The following is a 20,202-nucleotide window of genomic DNA, read 5'->3' as shown; positions in this document are numbered from 1 at the left end:
TCCAACCCCTTTTTAAACTCTGCTAAGCTAACCGCCTTCACCACTTTCTCTGGCAACGAATTCCAGAGTTTAATTACACGTTGGGTGAAGAAATATTTTCTCCGATTTGTTTTAAATTTACTACACTGTAGTTTCATCGCATGCCCCCTAGTCCTAGTATTTTTGGAAAGCGTGAACAGACGCTTCACATCCACCTGTTCCACTCCACTCATTATTTTATATACCTCTATCATGTCTCCCCTCAGCCGTCTCTTCTCCAAGCTGTATAGCCCTAGCCTCCTTAGTCTTTCTTCATAGGGAAGTCGTCCCTTCCCCGCTATCATTTTAGTCGCCCTTCGCTGCACCTTTTCCAATTCTACTATATCTTTCTTGAGATGCGGCGACCAGAATTGAACACAATACTCAAGGTGCGGTCGCACCATGGAGCGATACAACGGCATTATAACATCCTCACACCTGTTTTCCATACCTTTCCTGATAATACCCAACATTCTATTCGCTTTCTTAGCCGCAGCAGCACACTGAGCAAAAGGTTTCAGTGTGTTATCGACAACGACACCCAGATCCCTTTCTTGGTCCGTAACTCCTAACGTGGAACCTTGCATGACGTAGCTATAATTCGGGTTCTTTTTTCCCACATGCATCACCTTGCACTTGCTCACATTAAACATCATCTGCCATTTAGCCGCCCAGTCTCCCAGTCTCGTAAGGTCCTCTTGTAATTTTTCACAATCCTGTCGCGATTTAACGACTTTGAATAACTTTGTGTCATCAGCAAATTTAATTACCTCGCTAGTTACTCCCATCTCTAAATCATTTATAAATATATTAAAAAGCAGCGGTCCTAGCACGGACCCCTGAGGAACTCCACTAACTACCCTTCTCCATTGTGAATACTGCCCATTTAACCCCACTCTCTGTTTCCTATCCTTCAACCAGTTTTTAATCCACATTAGGACATTTCCTCCTATCCCATGACCCTCCAATTTCCTCTGTAGCCTTTCATGAGGTACCTTGTCAAACGCCTTTTGAAAATCCAGATACACAATATCAACCGACTCCCCTTTGTCCACATGTTTGTTCACTCCTTCAAAGAATTGAAGTAAATTGGTCAGGCAAGATTTCCCCACACAAAAGCCATGCTGACTTGGTCTCAGTAATCCATGTCCTCGGATGTGCTCTGTAATTTTGTTTTTGATAATAGCCTCTACCATTTTCCCCGGCACCGACGTCAGACTCACCGGTCTATAATTTCCCAGATCTCCCCTGGAGCCTTTTTTAAAAATGGGCGTTACATTGGCCACCCTCCAATCTTCCGGTACCATGCTCGATTTTAAGGATAAGTTGCATATCACTAGCAGTAGCTCCGCAAGCTCGTTTTTCAGTTCTATCAGTACTCTAGGATGAATACCATCCGGTCCAGGAGATTTGCTACTCTTCAGTTTGCCGAACTGCCCCATTACGTCCTCTAGGTTTACCGTGAAGTCAGTAAGTTTCTCCGACTCGTCCGCTTGAAATACCATTTCCGACACCGGTATCCCACCCAAATCTTTCTCGGTGAAGACCGAAGCAAAGAATTCATTCAGTCTCTCCGCTACGTCTTTGTCTTCCTTGATCGCCCCTTTTACCCCTCGGTCATCCAGCGGCCCAACCGATTCTTTTGCCGGCTTCCTGCTTTTAATATACCGAAAAAAATTTTTACTATGTTTTTTTGCCTCTAATGCTATCTTTTTTTCATACTCCCTCTTGGCCTTCTTAATCTGCGCCTTGCATTTGCTTTGACACTCCTTATGCTGTTTCTTGTTATTTTCAGACGGTTCCTTCTTCCATTTTCTGAAGGCGTTTCTTTTAGCCCTAATAGCTTCCTTCACCTCACTTTTCAACCAGGCCGGGTGTCTTTTGGACTTCCGTCTTTCTTTTCTAATTCGCGGAATATGTATGGCCTGGGCCTCCAGGATGGTATTTTTGAACAGCATCCACGCCTGTTGTACAGTTTTTACTCTCTCAGTTGCCCCCCTAAGTTTTTTTTTTACCGTTCTTCTCAAGGAATAACAATTATAATGGAACTGAGAAATTAAATAATTGTACAATTAGGGATTAAATTAATTATGATCATTTGTGAGAAATTGTTTAGATTCCCATCTGATGACTTTCGGGCGGGAATTCCACCATTTGGTACAGAGGTAAGAGAATCCTGACATGTTGATTGACTTGTAGTTCACAAAGGGGATAGTGGAGGGTTTGTTAATCTCTTGAACCAGGGAGAGCGATGCAAAGGGGGAGATCAATTAAAGGTTGCATATAACCAGGGGCTAAGCCATATAACATTTTGAAAACAAATGTACATAGTTTGAATGTTATTCTGCTTTGATTGGGAGCCAGTCCTGTTTATTTTCAAAGGAGAAGGCCGGCCATCTTCCGACACAAATCGGCCTTCTCCTAAACCCGGCCAAATTGGTATAATCGAAAGCCGATTTTGGCCGACTTCAACTGCTTTCCGTCGCAGGGCTGGCCAAAGTTAAAGGGGGCGTGTCAGCAGGGTACAAAGGCGGGACGGGGGCGTGGTTACGAGATGGCTGGCTTCGGCAGATAATGGAAAAAAGAAGTCCGGCTCTGACGAGTATTTGGCCGGCTTTACTTGGTCCATTTATTTTTAGGACCAAGCCTCAAAAATTGCCCCAACTGACCAGTTGACCACCGGAGGGTATGGGGGATCACCTCCCCTTACTCCCCTTATTACATGCCTGGGCAGAAAGTGCAGGCCTTTCTATGCTATCAGCCTGGGCATGTAAGGGTAAGGAGGAGGTAAGGGTAATGGGATTTGATGTACCACTTTTCTGTGGTACAATATAACACAGTAGCTATGCATTAATATTCAACAGGAGAGCTGCCAGCAATAGTGTCATCTGTCTCCAGGTTCCTCTGTGGGAATAATATCAGTAATCACCATTGACCCCTTCTGGTCAGAGTAGGTCAAATACAAGTAACCAATAACTTCATAGCACTCTGTCAAAACAAAAAAAACTTTAAAAAAAATCTTATATTTAGCTGACCTAAGTTCAAACTTCACTGAAATCTCTCTCTCTCTCCATCTTATTTTTAGATGATGTCCCTTTTGGTCATATGAACAAAGGTCCACCAGAAAACACAATTTTTAAACCCTATGCTGTTATAGCCAATATCAAAACAATAATTATGCCCCTTGGGGGTAAGTCTTAAGCTTTCCACCTTTTGGGAGGTTCTTTGTTTGTCTGCTTTTTTCTATTTATAATTGCAAGTTTTACTTGTATGTTTTGTTGTTTCCTTCTCCATTTTGACCCAGTCCTGGTTAAGCTGCTTGTTATCCATCTTTTTCAAGGGTACTGACTCAGGAATATGAGTCCCTGATGCTTATGTAAGAGGTCACCCTTCCTATGTCTCACCTATGCGCTGTCCCTATATTTGCAGAATATCACTTAGGTAGCACACTGGCATCGATACAGGTATGTGTGCACATACAAATGTAAATGCTAGTATTCTAAATATTTATGCACATAATGCACATGAAAACACTAGCACTTAAGCTATACACAGTATTTTAAAAATGCAAAGATTGTTTTCTGCATAACTGTCAAAACTTGACCAACTTCAATAAAATTTGGGATATATCTTCCTGAATAAGCCTTCACTCACAATGAGCACCTCTATAAATGACATCACAATTATCAGCATGAAATGCACATATGCCATTTTGCTTTAAACATAAACATTTACCATGGTTTTCAGTTAGAAGGACCTGATCCTTATTAAAAATATGTATCTGGAAAAGGTTATGATTTTCATAGACTGGTGCAAGAGTTTCCAGAAACGAAGTGGAAGAGGGTAAGCATAGCATATGTGTTGAAGAAATTGTGAGAAATGGGCTCAACTAACCGCAAGGTAGGAAACGATAGGTCCTGTTCAGTATGCACTGATAAAAACATCTTCACAGTTGAAGGATCAAGAGGATGCACCTAAACCTCACAAGTCCATTCATCAAATTAGTCGAGCAACTGACATTTCTCAGTCAATGGTGTTTCAAGTCATCCACAGTGATCTTGATCTTTGGTGTCTTAAGCAGAGGCAAGTGCACAGCTAACTGAGAACAATTGCATTGCTCGTATGACACAGTTCAAGCAGATTCTTTGCACGTTCCCCTCACATGCCGTCAACTTCATTTGTTTTATAGATGAGAAACTTTTCATGCTTGATCCACCTATCAATACCCAAAATAACCAACTTTATGTACAGACTGTAATGAAGAAGTACAATGTTGTCTGCCAATTGTCTTCTGAGTACCCTCTAGACATTCAGCAAATCAGTCATGGTCTCCATTGGAGTGTCTAAAATGGGATGCTTATAGCTTTCTTTGTTGACCCAAGTGCAAAGATTAATTGTGAATACTATCATGATGTTTTACTATCACAGCAACTGCTACTGGCCATTTGGCATATCACTGGCAACATTTACATGTTTCAGCAAGACAGTGCACCTGCTCTTCTTGCTTGTGAAACCATCCAGCTGCTGCAGAGAAAAACTCCAGATTTCATTTCACTGTACTTGTGGCCCCCTAAAAGTCCAGACCTCAACTCTATTGATTACAGAATTTGAGGTCTTAGGCATCAGCGTGTTTATAAAAGGTCAATTCATGATACTGATGACTTCAAGTAGCGCTTGACTAAGGTATGGGCCGACTTGAGTCAGGGTGATTGATGTTGCAGTTGATCAGTGGAAAAAATGACTCCAAGCATGTGTGTGAGCCAATGGGGGCTATTTTGTACATTTTCTGCAGGCTTATTGCAAATTTATTCGGGATGATATTGTCACATCCGTCGCTCCCTCCGGCTGCTCCTCCACGGGAAGCAGGAGTCGGCGTCCACCCCGACATAGGCCGGCTTTCCTGAGGCCACGGAGGGGAGCCAGGGCTTACCGTGGTGATGGCCGCCCAGTCTGGGGCCAAGGCCGGAGGCCGGCGATCGCGGCTGCCAGTCTCTCGATCGCCGGCTACGGGGGCTGTGTTCGCGTCAGTAAGGGAGATGGTGCCGAGACGTGATGGCCGGCGTCTTCTTCATTCTCGGGCACGGAATCCCAAAGCTCCACCTCAGAGGAGTTAGACTGGAAGGCCAGCACGATAGATCCGCCTGGGAGATCGGTCAGAGCCAATCAGAGGGGTTCCGTCGATAACCAAGTTCTGATTGGCCGGCTTTGTCTACGGGGGCTGGGCGGCTGACTGCCGAACAGTATTTAAGGAGTGAGCCTGAGTTGGGATATTGCTTCAGGTTCTGTTACCCGAAGCCAGTCTCCGTGGTTCCTGTGTTTCCGTTGATTTCCTAGTGTTGCTGTTTTTGGACTTTTGGACTGTTTCCTGGTTTATTCTGCTAGCTGCCTGTCTTGACCTCTGGTCTGACTTCGACTACTCTACTAGCCGCCTGCCTTGACCGCTTGCCTGACTCTGACTATGCTGTTGGCTGCCTGCCCTGATCTGCTGCCAGTTTGTGGACATCTCTATTCCTTCTGCCCGCTTCTCTCCCAGTTCCAGTCCAGGTCCGTCCATCAACCCCGCGGTTCCTGAAGTCCCGTTGACCGCCTGCAGCTGGGGGCTCAACCCTTGGTGAACGGCGGTCGCTGCGGGTGAAGACTTGGGGTTGCACGGCTGTCCTTTGAGGTCCTTCGAGGCCTTAAGGGACCTAAGGGCTCACCATCCTTGTGGACAAGACAGGAACCTGAAGCCATGAGCTCGCCTACGCAACCCGACCTATGGGACCTGGCTAAGATTCTCCAGCAGCAGCAGGAGCAGTTGAATGCCCTTTCGGGGGCCTTGCAGAATGTCTGCTCTCAGCTAACCACGGTCCAGGTGCAGAACCAGGCCGCTGCGGCGCACCAGGTCGCCACAGCAGCTCCCCGTCCGGGAGGGTCCTTGCCGGGACCTTGTTTCCCTGAGCCTACTCGGGTTGATGGTGTCCCCGGAAGCTGCCGGGGGTTCCTCAACCAGTGCAACTTATACTTCAAGATGCAACCAGAAGCGTTTGCCTCAGACCAGATAAGAGTGGCCTATGTTATTTCCTTGCTTATGGGACGGGCCCTAGCCTGGGCGTCCCCGCTATGTGAACAACAAGATCCGCTCTTGGACAACTACGCGGAGTTCCAACGCCAATTTCGCATGGTGTTTGACCTTCCAGGAAGGCCGTCTTCCACCGCTTCTGAGCTGCTGTGGATCCAACAGGGCGAAGGGACCATGGCCGACTATGCTATCCGGTTCCGGACTCTGGCGACTGAACTGCGCTGGAATCAGGAGTCCCTCCGCGATCTTCCTGGAGGGGCTTCAGGATCGGATCAAGGATGAGCTGGCGGGCCAGGAGGTTCCGGGGCAGTTGGACGCCTTGATCTCGCTCTGTGTCTGGGTGGATACTCGTTTCCAGGAAAGGGCCAGAGCCCGTGCGGACCGACGGAGGGGTTCTGGAGGTGGGTCCCGGTCTAGTCGGATACCTTTTCCCCGACAGGCCTCCAATGAACCCCGAGCGACCTCTGAAGAACCTATGGTCATCGGCCGTCAACGGTTAACCCCGTCGGAAAGGACTCAACGCCTTCGGGGCGGCCTGTGCCTGTATTGCGGCGAGGCCGGTCATTTCATCCGCAGCTGCCCCGTATGGCCGGGAAACGCCGTTCCCAAGGCGCCCTGAGGGGAGGAGTCTTGGGGCACTCGAATCCCTTACCAGACCATCTGATAACTCTCCCGGTGACCCTGCGGTGGCAGGAGACGATGGTTCACACCCGAGCCCTTTTGGACTCCGGGGCCGGGGGGAATTCAATTTGTCAGGAACTCCTGCGTCAAATGGGATGGCCTACTCTGCCTTATCGACCCGCTTTGCAAGTGGCATCCATCCAGGGAACAGCATTATCCCAGCCTATCACTGAGGTGACTCCATTTTTGGGGCTCCAGGTGGGGGAAGACCACCAGGAGGACGCTCAATTTCTGATTTTACCCCGCACCATTCATCCCGTGGTTCTGGGCCTGCCCTGGTTACGGCATCATACTCCTGTTATAGACTGGACTTTAGTAAGGATTCAGGCCTGGGGAAGCGCCTGTACTGAGACCTGTTTGAAGGGCCGGGAATCCAGTTGTCCCGCGGTAGTAGCCACTCCTAGAACTGTGTCAGTCTGTCAAGCTACTCTACCAGAGGAGTACCGGGAGTTTGCTGATGTGTTTAGTCCCGTAGAAGCGGATGTCCTACCCCCACATCGGTCCTTTGATTGTGCTATTAATCTGATGGCTGATAAAATGCCACCGCGGGGCCGTCTCTATACCTTGTCCCGAGAAGAAACGAAGGTCATGCAAGTCTATATCCGGGAGAATCTCCAGAAGGGGTTCATTCGTCCCTCCACGTCCCCTGCCGGGGCAGGATTCTTCTTCGTGACCGAAAAAAATGGCTCCTTGAGGCCCTGCATCGACTACCGGGGCCTAAATGCCATCACCATTAAGGACCGATACCCCCTGCCTCTTATCCCGGAGTTGTTCGATCGGCTGCAGGGGGCCCAGATCTTCACTAAATTAGGCCTCCGTGGAGCATACAACTTGTTCCGTATCCGGCAGGGGGACGAATAGAAAACTGCACTTAATACGCATGAGGGGCACTTCGAATACCGGGTGATGCCTTTCGGCCTGTGCAATGCTCCAGCAGTGTTCCAGAGATTCATAAACTTCGCTCTTGAAGACTTGCTTTACGCAACGGTAATTGTATACCTAGACGACATCCTGATCTTCTCCAAGGATCCCCAGGAGCATGTGGCCCACATTCAGACTGTTCTTCAGCGCCTACGGCAATATCGCGTATTTGCCAAACTCAGCAAATGCTCATTCCATCAGCGGACTCTGCCATTTCTGGGGCATATTCTTTTACCCGGGGGTCTGCGAATGGATCCAGACAAACTTCGCGCTATCCGGGAGTGGCCTCAACCCCAAGGCCTGAAGGTGCTGCAGCAGTTCCTGGGGTTCGCGAATTACTATCGTCAATTTATTCCTCATTATTCGCAATTGACAGCTCCTCTGACAGCGCTCACTAAGAAGCATGTGAATGTTCGGAACTGGCCAGCCGAGGCGCAAGCGGCATTTAGTCACTTGAAGAAAGCCTTCGAATCCGCTCCCATCCTTCAGGCTCCTGATTCTAACAAGCCTTTTGTGGTAGAGGTAGACGCCTCAGCTTTGGGCGCTGGGGCAGTCCTCTCTCAAGTTAACGCCAAGGGCCGGCGTCAACCTTGCTTCTTTTTCTCTCAGAGGTTCTCCCCTGCGGAACGCAATTATACTGTGGGGACAGAGAATTGCTAGCCCTGAAGTTAGCTCTGCAAGAATGGAGACATCTGCTGGAGGGGACAGAGCACCGATTTACAGTGATTACGGACCACAAAAATCTTTTGTATCTGCAGGAGGCCCAAAGGCTGAATCCGCGGCAAGCCCGCTGGTCGCTGTTTTTCGCCAGGTTCCGGTTTCAACTCGTGTTCCGGTCAGCTGCACAGAATACCCCTGCGGACTCCCTCTCCCGAGCCTTCGAGGCTCCAGAGGACATTGAAGAGCCTCATCCTATGTTGGATCCGGCCTGCCTCTGTGCGGCCCCGGGAGGGGTCACCCCGATGCGGAAACTGGTGCCTCCTCAGAACCGGGAAAAAGTAATGCGATGGGGACATTCGTCTGTATGGGCCGGACACTTTGGCTTCCAAAAGACCCTCCGTCTGATTTCTCGACAGTACCAATGGCCTCGTATGAAACAAGATATTCTTCAGTTTGTCACGACCTGCCCGACCTGTGCCCGGACCAAGCCAGTGGTGGGGCGCCCCTGGAGAGACCTGCAGCCCTTGCCCATTCCTGCAGCACCCTGGGAGGAATTGTCTATGGATTTCATCACGGACCTTCCCCGCTCCCAGGGACACACAGTAATCTGGGTGATGGTAGACCGGTTCTCCCGTATGGCACACTTTGTTCCCCTGCCGGGTCTCCCAATGGCAGCACTGTTAGCCCAACAGTTTATCCAACATATCTTCTGGCTCCATGGGTTACCAGTTAGGATCATCAGTGACCGCGGAGCCCAGTTCACTTCACGATTCACTTCACGATTCTGGAGGGCCCTGTGTGCTGCTTTGGATGTTGCTACCCATTTCTCCTCTGCATACCATCCGCAGACCAACTGGATGGTTGAAAGGATAAACCAGACGTTGAAGGGGTTCTTGCGGGCTTTTGTCAATAAGCGGCAAGACAACTGGGCATCCCTTCTTCCGTGGGCCGAGTTCGCCTATAACCACAGCGAACACTCTGCCTCTGGGCAATCTCCATTCTTCATGGTGTATGGACAACATCCGCGGCTTCCTTCACCAATCCCCTCTGACTCATCTACGCCCATGGTTACTCAAACCCTGGCTGACCTGTGGGAGGTCTGGAATATGGCCCGAGAGCAGTTACAGAAAGCAGCCGCCAGGTATAAATCGTTTGCTGACCGACACCGGCGCCCCGCCCTGGTTTTGCAGCCAGGGCAAAAGGTATGGCTGAGTACCAAATACCTGAGGCTCCGGGTATCCTCTCGGAGGCTGGGGCCACGATTCATCGGGCCGTTTGTTATCCAGTCTCGGATCGGAGCAGTGACATATTGCCTGCGGCTACCCAGTACTTGGCGGATCCATAACGCCTTCCATGTTTCCCTACTGAAGATATTTCAGGGGTCTAAATGGCATCCACAGAATAAAGAATCAATTGTTCCAGAGGCTGACCCCGATCCCGAGTATGAGGTGGAAGAAATCATAGACTCCAAGAGGCGCCGGGGGAAGCTGCTCTACTTGTTATCATGGAAGCATTTCGGCCCCGAAGATAATTCCTGGGAGCCGGCTACCAATGTACATGCTCTGGAGTTGGTACGAGCCTTCCATGATCGGTATCCTCAAAAACCTGGACCCAGGAGGAGAGGGGCATTTGGGGGGGATACTGTCACATCCGTCGCTCCCTCCGGCTGCTCCTCCGCGGGAAGCAGGAGCCGGCGTCCACCCCGACATAGGCCGGCTTTCCTGAGGCCACGGAGGGGAGCCAGGGCTTACCGTGGTGATGGCCGCCCAGTCCGGGGCCGAGGCCGGAGGCCAGCGATCGCGGCTGCCGGTCTCTCGATCACCGGCTACGGGGGCTGTGTTCGCGTCAGTAAGGGAGATGGCGCCGAGACGCGATGGCCGGCGTCTTCTTCATTCTCGGGCGCGGAATCCCAAAGCTCCGCCTCAGAGGCGTTAGACTGGAAGGCCAGCACGATAGATCCACCTGGGAGATCTGTCAGAGCCAATCAGAGGGGTTCCGTCGATAACCAAGTTCTGATTGGCCGGCTTTGTCTACGGGGGCTGGGCGGTTGACTGCCGAACAGTATTTAAGGAGTAAGCCTGAGTTGGGATATTGCTTCAGGTTCTGTTACCCGAGGCCAGTCTCCGTGGTTCCTGTGTTTCCGTTGATTTCCTAGTGTTGCTGTTTTTGGACTTTTGGACTGTTTCCTGGTTTACTCTGCTAGCTGCCTGTCTTGACCTCTGGTCTGACTTCGACTACTCTACTAGCCGCCTGCCTTGACCGCTTGCCTGACTCTGACTATGCTGTTGGCTGCCTGCCCTGATCTGCTGCCAGTTTGTGCACATCTCTATTCCTTCTGCCCGCTTCTCTCCCGGTTCCAGTCCAGGTCCGTCCGTCAACCCCGCAGTTCCTGAAGTCCCGTTGACTGCCTGCAGCTGGGGGCTCAACCCTTGGTGAACGGCGGTCGCCGCGGGTGAAGACTTGGGGTTGCACGGCTGTCCTTTGAGGTCCTTCGGGGCCTTACGGGACCTAAAGGCTCACCATCCTTGTGGACAAGACAGATATATCCCACATTTTATTGAAATTGGTCAAGTTTTGACAGAGTTATGCAGTATAGAAGTGCCCCCTTGATGTGCAGTGGGATTTGCCTCTCCTTTCTTTCTTGCAAACTTTTCCCATGCTATATTTACAGTTTTCTTAGGATCTGCTAAAATCAACAAATAAAACATAATTATGTATTTAAATTAACAGAAAGATGTCAGGTGGAGGTTTTCTCAGCTTCTGTTTACCAACTAAACTAAACCTTGGAAAACATCTCTCTATATATAAATGTCCAATAAACTAGATTGCAAAATAGCCTTGCTAGTGCTATTGCTATTAACCTGCAAATGAAATATCACCACTTGAATGCAATTTTCCTTAGTAAAATAGAAAAAGAAAATGTGGGTTCTGTTCTGTGGCTCAGGCTATAGCGATGAACTGTGCAGCTCCTTAGTGCTGGTCAGGCTTGGGTACACTATTAAGGTGGTATATTCAGGCCCAGTGAGGGAAAGAAAGTGCTGACTTTACTGCAGTGGTCATTGCTACCTAATGGATGATGCTAAGAGTACATCTTGAAGAAAGTATCTCCCACAGCCCACTGTTGGGCCATACATTTTAGGGAAAGAGGAACAGCAGGAAATGACATGGAGAAAAATAAAGGAAAAACTTAGGAAAAAGAAAGTGACTAAATTAAACAGTACATGTGAAGCCCAGTTTTAAATGGAAATCACCTATCCACACCCATCCTGTTAGAATATCAATGATATGCTTTGATGTCCCCATGCATACCTCCGACCCACCCCCATCCTCCCACCCTGTCAGATTGTCATAGTAATGCTTGAATGTTTTCACTTATATACACTGTCAGCTAGCACATTTGCTTATTTCCGATCTGACGAAGAAGGGCAACCTTCAAAAGCTAATCAAGAAATGTATTAAGTTATGTCCAATAAAAAAGGTATCATCTTATTTTCTTTTCTATGTTTTATTTTGTTTGATTTCTATTGATAACCTAAATGGAAATCAGAATTGAGATGCCCAGATCAGTATATGTATAATTCTGGTAGTATTTTATAAAGGGATTTGTCCATGTAGAGCCTTTTTGAAAATACATGCAGGAGTACCCATGTATCTGTGCGCATATGCAGCAGGAGTAGCCATTTTATAAAGACAAATGTTGAAAAATTGAACAGAGGCAGCCTGCAATTTAGACATATAAGCTATACAAACATAGTGTTCCTTCACAATGTACATGTACAGGTTCCATGTTTAGAATGGCCATTTTGCAAATCTACATGTACACATGCTACAAATTAACAACAAAGGCTGAAATGCTTATTCATTTTCGTTTGGAAGGAGAAATAAGCAACTGAGAATTAAGGGAAGAGCTCTCTTAATCCCTTCTGTAAAGGGCTGGCCCAGACAAGCAGTTCTTTAAAAACATATGTGCAAAGGAGCAGCTGTAAATCCCAATGTTGAAATAGCAGGACATACAGGTACATGCACATTCCCTTTCTGAAATGAGGATACATGTGCAGATTCTGGTTCTGCCCAAGCCCAGCCCAAACCGCAGACTCTTGCAATATACACATAGTGCAGATTTATATGTGTAAATACCAGTTTTCTAAAACTAGATTTACATGTGAATGTGTCATGTATATGTAAATACTGTTATTTAAGTGTATAAATCGCCAATAGGGCTTCTTCAACAGAGATTGTAATATACACTAAGAAATGTAATTTACCAGCTGAAAAAGGCATAAATGCGTCTTTTTTTACAAACTTTCCGTCTGAGTCCAGAAAATGCTGAGGATTGAACTCTTCTGGATTCTCAAAATATGTTTTGTCTCTGAGCACAGATGTCAATAATGGAATGATAAAGGTTCCCTAAATGACAAAATAAAAAGAAAAGAGAAAATTAAATATGAGGAAAAGTAGTAAAGCATAATTATATGTGTTGCTAAGCGAAAGCTTAACAAACACAAGGTGGAGGAAAGCCAAGTCCAAGTGACCAGCCCAAACACAGAAGTAAGAGCTCCAAAGTTTATTGGGACCCAATAAACTTTGTTTGGAGCTCTTACTTCTGTGTGGTCACTTGGACGTGGCTTTCTTCCATCTTGTGTTTGTTTTGCTTGCGTTATTGTGGAAGGAGTGGACCCCCCTTTTTTTCTTCTTTGTTTCCATTACTAAGCAAAAGCTCACATTGAGGAGAAAGAACTGATTATTAGGATGTGCAGTACAAGTTTCCCATGTCATTTATGGGATTTTTCATTTCATCAGGTTTAACTGTTTTATTTTTTCAGTTTGGGGTGGGTGGAGTGGGCAGTGTTGACAATAGTGTGACTTATTGCGTAATACTACTTTGCATTACTCAAACAGCATGCACTATGGTGAAGCCATGTGCCCAAGAATGCATGCTATAAATGACACAAGGAAAAACATAGCATTTCTGGGGGGTTTTCCTGTTTTGGATAAAAAAACAACATAAAATGACCTGGCAAATATTGTTTCAAACAAATGCACATCATAACTGATAATTACTTGTTAAGAATGTCAGCATCCCTAAAATCTAAAGATATGCTAGTACAGGGTACCAAATCCCTTACTACAGGGTTCCCCAAATTATGGCCTAAAGATTTCTCTTGTTTTTTTTGTGTGTGTGGCCACCTTTGTTTTCCTGCCTGTAACTGAGCCTGGTCTGAGAATGACATTTTACTGTTCTTTTTTTCTTGTTTGTTTGTTTGTTTGTTTGTTTTTGTGTGTGACTGGTGTTACAACTGCCAATAAAGAGGCTTTAAATGCAGCTGCACTAGTGGCAGCCTGATATCAAGTCACTGCTCAAGTTAACTACTGAGTAAGCTGTATCGTGTTCCTCCTAACTTTCTCTATCCAATCCAATCTAGCCCCGAGTGGTTTTTACAAAAGCAACTCCCCATATTCCACCCCCCCCCCTAGAACTTACCCAAGGGTCTCCCTGGTAGTATAATGGTCCAAGACAGGTAGTCTAATGGTCCATTCCTGTCCCAGCAGTGCCCTGGATTAAAAATGGCATCAAAGACCCCTAATGGTGGTCAATAGCACAGCTTAACTCAGAATTTTTACCACAAAGTATGTTAAATAATAATAACTTGAAAGAATACAAATGCATGCAAAGCAGCTTATTAATATCTAAAATAAATAATGCTTCTTGCAATAAACTTTATGTTATTCATGGAAAGTTAACAATAGTATATTAACAATGGTATGTTACTAACTTTACCCCAAGAGCTTGAGCCCACTAACATGTGAGTTTAAGCTCCAGGAGAGCTACAGAAAGAGTCCAGAGTGCTTAAAGAAATATACTTCACATTCATTAAAAATTACCCCCCCCCCCCCCCCCGCTGGTCAGAGTTAACCCCCCCCCCCCCCCCCCACATCCCTGAAATATTAGAATTAAAATATTTCCCTTGAACTCACCTCATACCCCAGCAAATCCTTTGTAGGTAGAGGGGGAAAGGAAAGATCATAATTGCTCCTGTCCCAGCAGGTCTCTCAGAAAAATTGGTAGCCTCATTCCTTTCCCCTCTTTCTTCCTTCCTTATCCAATCAGTCAAGTACAGCTCTCAGTCACTCTATGGATCAATGTTTGCCATGTCTTCCGATCTCTCACAGCTTCTTTCAGTTCTGCTTTGTTCATTCCAGGATCTTCCTTGATAGTATCCAAACATCATGTTTTTTTCAAGGGACTTGCTTCACATGTAACCAAAATAGGAGAGCTTCTGTTTTGCTACCTTGGCCTTCAGCGAGATTTTTGGTTTGATATTTTCTAGACCTACTTGGTTTGTTATTTTGGCTGTCCATGGGATGCATAATAGTCATCTCCAGCACCATAATTCAAATGCATCATTTTTCACCTCTCTGCCTTTCTCAGCGTCCAAGATTCGTAGCCATAAGTTGCTATTGGGAAGATGATTGCACTGACCAGTCTACATTTGGTTGCCAGGCTGATGTCCTTGCTCTTTCAGATGTTGTTCATGCTGACCATCACATTTCTTCTTTGTGCCAGCTGTCTCTTGATCTCAGGGGCGTACTCACCATCTTCTACTTACCTGAAAATCCTCTGTCAGAAGCTGGGAAAGGTGTTGGGGGGGGGGGGGTGAGGACTTTTAGGAGTCGATTTTCAAACCAATTTAATGGCTCCTAACTGGTTATGTCGCTTGTTCGGGGTTATCCACTGATATTCAGCTGTACTTAACCAATTAGCACTGCTGAATATCACCACAGACTGCTAAACGCCTAGTGGTTAGGGTGGTGGACTCTGGGCCTAAGGAACTGAGTTCAATTCCCACTTCAGGCACAGGCAGCTCCTTGTGACTCTGGGCAAGTCACTTAACCCTCCATTGCCCCAGGTATAAATAAGTACCTACGTATGTAAGCTGCATTGAGCCTGCCATGAGTGGGAAAGTGCAGGGTACAAATGTAACAAAAAATAAATAAACTCAAAGCCGACTATTTTGTGGGTGGCTCAGTGGTGCAGTTGGCACTTATGGGGTTAACTTCCAATATTCCGTACTTAATCTCCTACATATAGTGATTAAATAAGACCACATGCAATTCAGTCCTATCTGTATGTAGTATCTCTTTTTTGGTTAATAAGTACTGAATATCACACTTAACTTAGGAGTCCTTTTACTAAGGTGCGCTGAAAAATGGCCTGTGATAGTGTAGACGTGGGTTTTGGGCACGCACAGATCCATTTTTCAGCGCGCCTGCAAAAAATGCCTTTTTAAAGTTTTGCCGAAAATGGACATGTGGCAAAATAAAAATTGCTGTGCGTGCATTTTGGGTCTGAGATCTTACCGCCAGCCATTGACTTAGTGGTAAGGTCTTTCATGTTAACTTTGTGGCAATCACCTATGTGCATCAAGTTGGAGTTACTGCCTGATTTTTGCCGTGTGCCAGAAAATAAAATATATTTTCTGGTGCGTGTAGCAGGCACGTATAAAAAATGAAATTACCATGTGGGCCATGCTGTAGCCGGGTGGTAACTCTGAATAGGCGCACATTGGGCACATGTTGGTGCCTACACAGCTTAGTAAAATGGCCCCTTAATAATATATAGCTGGCTGCATAAACCTACTATTACTACTACTACTACTTAACATTTCTAAAGCGCTACTAGGGTTACGCAGCGCTGTACAATTTAACATGGAAGGACAGTCCCTGCTCAATCTAAAAGACAGGTATACAATCTAAAGACAAGTGTACGATCTAAAAGACAGGTGTAAGTCTAAAGACAAGTGTACAGTCAGAAGACAAGTGTAGAGTCAGTCTGATAGGGCATACTATATTTCACGAAAGGTTAGGTGCCGAAAGCAGCATTGAAGAGGTGAGTTTTAAGCAGAGATTTGAAGATGGGTAGAGAGGGGGCTTGGCGTAGGGGTTGAGGAAGATTGTTCCAGGCATAGGGTGAGGCAAGGCAGAATGAACGGAGCCTGGAGTTGGCAGTGGTGGAGAAGGGACCTGAAAGGAGGGATCTGTCCTCTGAGCGGAGGTTACGGGCGGGAACATAGGGGGAGATTGTTGGATTATTTGTAGTAAATAATTAGCAGATTTTAGTACACACAGCTTCAGCTTTAGAAATGTTAATTTCTTTCTTCATCTCTCTCTCATTCACCCCTGAATAATTCACTGCTGAGTCACTTTAAAGTTGAAGTAACAAAACATCTGTTTACTCACAGTTTGTAGTTAGATTATAATCAGACAGGCTTATATATACATATTACTATACATTTGTATTATCAGCTCCTTCCATGTGCTTAGATGGTAATGGATGCTCACACCACCATAGATCCTCTCAGGTTAGGAGAGATCATGAGCTCCATGTGCTCCATGTGCTGCATGTGCTGCATCTAACCCCCACAGGAAGTTACATAGCTGTGTGACCTCTCTAAGTAATTCACATCAGAGGTCACAGAGTAATCACAGAGAAATAATAGGTGACAGGCAATGCATGTAAAATACAATTACATTCCAACAAACCCCTTCTCATGCATAACTGTCATGCAATTATTTATTCATACAAAGTCCAAGCTTTATACGCAGATTCACAAAATGTTCTCTGGGTAACGGTTTGGTCATGATGTCAGCTGTCATCTCACTGGTGTGACAATAGTGTAGACTGATGACCCCTTCTTTCACCAACTCTCGCACGTTGTGGTATTTCGTTGCGATGTGCTTGGTGCGTGACTGAACCTTGTCATTCTGTGACAGTCGGATGCAGCTCTGATTATCTTCCATTATCTGGATTGGTCTCTGTTCAGCTATTCCGAAATCCAGCATAAGTTTTTCAATCCACATCAGTTCTCTGCACGCTTCCGATACAGCCACATATTCAGCTTCTGTAGAAGACAAACTCACAATACTTTGTTTATGACTGGCCCATGAAATGTGTACATTTCCATACATAAACACATATCCACTTGTGGATTTATAATCAGAATGATCCCCTGCCCAATCTGAATCACAGTAACATATTAGTTTTGGATTACTATTGGCTGAAATCTTTAATTTACAATCAATGGTACCCTTTAAATACCTTACCATCCTTTTAACTGCAGTCCAATCTGATTTGGTAGGTGAGCTGACCCTTCTGCTCAAAATTCCTACTGCATTTGCTATATCAGCCCTGTATGTGGTAGCTAGATATAAAAGCTTACCTATGGCTGATCTATATTGGATGTTATTTGGTAAAGGTTCTCTTACTGTTTCATCCTTCAGAAAATCAGTGATCATGGGAGTGCTTACAACTTGGGCATCTTGCATACCTAAACTTTCAATAAGCTCATTTATTTTCTGCTTCTGGCTTAGAAGATAAGAACCATCATTTTGTTTCTCAATTTCTATACCAAGATAGTATGACACATTACCAAGTTCTTTTATCTCAACATTGTGGTTTAAACACTTTACAATGTCCTTGTACTCTTGCTCACTTTTGCTTGCAATGAGCAGATCATCAACAAAAGCTAAAATGTATGCATATTGTCCATTTGTGCACCTAGTGTACAAGCATTTATCTGCTTCACCTTGCTTAAATCCTAAATTTGTCAATATTTCATGCAATTTATCATTCCAACATTTTGCACTTTGCTTTAATCCATAAAGACCTTTGTTTAATTTACACACTAGCTGTCTTTGTTTTGTATTTATGAAACCTGTTGGCTGTTCCATGTACAAGTCTTCAGTTATTTCTCCATGAAGAAACGCTGTTTTCACATCAATGTGGTTGACTTGCATGCCTTTTGAGACTGCAATGCTCAGAAGTGTTCTGATTGTCGTGTGTTTCACTACAGGTGCAAACACTTCATCAAAATCTTCTCCATAATTTTGAAGATATCCCTTTGCCACTAATCTGGCTTTATACCTTTCCACTTTTCCTTGTGCATTCCTTTTTAACTTGAATACCCATTTGCATCCTATAGCTTTCTTGCCAGGAGGTAATTTTGTAAGAATCCAAGTATTATTTTTATCCAATGCATCAATTTCTTCTTGTGCTGCTTTATGCCATTCAGCAGCTTCTTCTGCTGGCATTTTCTCAATCTCATCCCATGTTAAGGGCTCTTGAGCTTCTGCTGACTTTGTTAGGTAAGACAGTCTTGGGGGTGGAACACCTTTGTTTTCCCTGGATGAGCGTCTGACAACAGGTTGGTCTGACCTTTCCGCATCCTCTAAATCTGAGAGTTCTTCTCCAATTGATTCCCCTTCTCCAACTGTACTGTCTTCTTCAATGATCCTTTCTGTGTCTGCTTCCTCTGCCTGTTCCTCGTTAGATACAGATGAGTTGCTTTCAGACATCTGCCTTGGTATGGCATTTATATACACTGGCATGTCTATTATGGTTCTAGTTTCATATTCTGGATGATAAGGCTCATCTGGGATAATCCAGCCTTTATCAACCCTTTTGTTTTCATCAAAATATGTAACATGTCTTATGCCAACAATGCCAGTTTTCAGATTCAAAATTCTATATCCTTTGTGTCCTGGAGTATAGCCAACTAAAATGCCCCTTTCTGTTGTGGAATCCAGCTTATGCCTTCTTTGCTTTGGTTCATGAGCATATGCTGTACTTCCAAATGTTCTTACAGTGGGGGAAATAAGTATTTGATCCCTTGCTGATTTTGTAAGTGTGCCCACTGACAAAGACATGAGCAGCCCATAATTGAAGGGTAGGTTATTGGTAACAGTGAGAGATAGCACATCACAAATTAAATCCGGAAAATCACATTGTGGAAAGTATATGAATTTATTTGCATTCTGCAGAGGGAAATAAGTATTTGATCCCCCACCAACCAGTAAGAGATCTGGCCCCTACAGACCAGGTAGATGCTCCAAATCAACTCGTTACCTGCATGACAGACAGCTGTCGGCAATGGTCACCTGTATGAAAGACACCTGTCCACAGACTCAGTGAATCAGTCAGACTCTAACCTCTACAAAATGGCCAAGAGCAAGGAGCTGTCTAAGGATGTCAGGGACAAGATCATACACCTGCACAAGGCTGGAATGGGCTACAAAACCATCAGTAAGACGCTGGGCGAGAAGGAGACAACTGTTGGTGCCATAGTAAGAAAATGGAAGAAGTACAAAATGACTGTCAATCGACAAAGATCTGGGGCTCCACGCAAAATCTCACCTCGTGGGGTATCCTTGATCATGAGGAAGGTTAGAAATCAGCCTACAACTACAAGGGGGGAACTTGTCAATGATCTCAAGGCAGCTGGGACCACTGTCACCACGAAAACCATTGGTAACACATTACGACATAACGGATTGCAATCCTGCAGTGCCCGCAAGGTCCCCCTGCTCCGGAAGGCACATGTGACGGCCCGTCTGAAGTTTGCCAGTGAACACCTGGATGATGCCGAGAGTGATTGGGAGAAGGTGCTGTGGTCAGATGAGACAAAAATTGAGCTCTTTGGCATGAACTCAACTCGCCGTGTTTGGAGGAAGAGAAATGCTGCCTATGACCCAAAGAACACCGTCCCCACTGTCAAGCATGGAGGTGGAAATGTTATGTTTTGGGGGTGTTTCTCTGCTAAGGGCACAGGACTACTTCACCGCATCAATGGGAGAATGGATGGGGCCATGTACCGTACAATTCTGAGTGACAACCTCCTTCCCTCCGCCAGGGCCTTAAAAATGGGTCGTGGCTGGGTCTTCCAGCACGACAATGACCCAAAACATACAGCCAAGGCAACAAAGGAGTGGCTCAGGAAGAAGCACATTAGGGTCATGGAGTGGCCTAGCCAGTCACCAGACCTTAATCCCATTGAAAACTTATGGAGGGAGCTGAAGCTGCGAGT

At 45.8% G+C, this 20,202-nt stretch overlaps 1 protein-coding gene across 2 annotated transcripts in view; it reads right to left on the bottom strand.

The window, feature by feature from the left end:
• The window catches only part of LOC115467070 (cytochrome P450 2K1-like), a 154,413-nt gene that overhangs the window by 14,877 nt on the left and 119,334 nt on the right, over window positions 1–20,202 (bottom strand). Inside the window, exon 8 of one of the 2 annotated variants that reach the window (XM_030198748.1) lies at window positions 12,607–12,748. The exons of the other annotated variant lie outside the window; for it this stretch is intronic. Coding sequence (XP_030054608.1) covers window positions 12,607–12,748 — 142 coding nt within the window. The remainder of the gene's footprint in view (window positions 1–12,606; window positions 12,749–20,202) is intronic. 2 annotated transcript variants of the gene reach the window in all.

This window comes from Microcaecilia unicolor, chromosome 3, assembly GCF_901765095.1.
Source record: "Microcaecilia unicolor chromosome 3, aMicUni1.1, whole genome shotgun sequence".
In the NCBI taxonomy this organism is placed as follows: Eukaryota; Metazoa; Chordata; class Amphibia; order Gymnophiona; family Siphonopidae; genus Microcaecilia; species Microcaecilia unicolor.
Note: the sequence above shows the minus strand (reverse complement) of the source record. Positions and strands in the feature narration are given on the sequence as shown.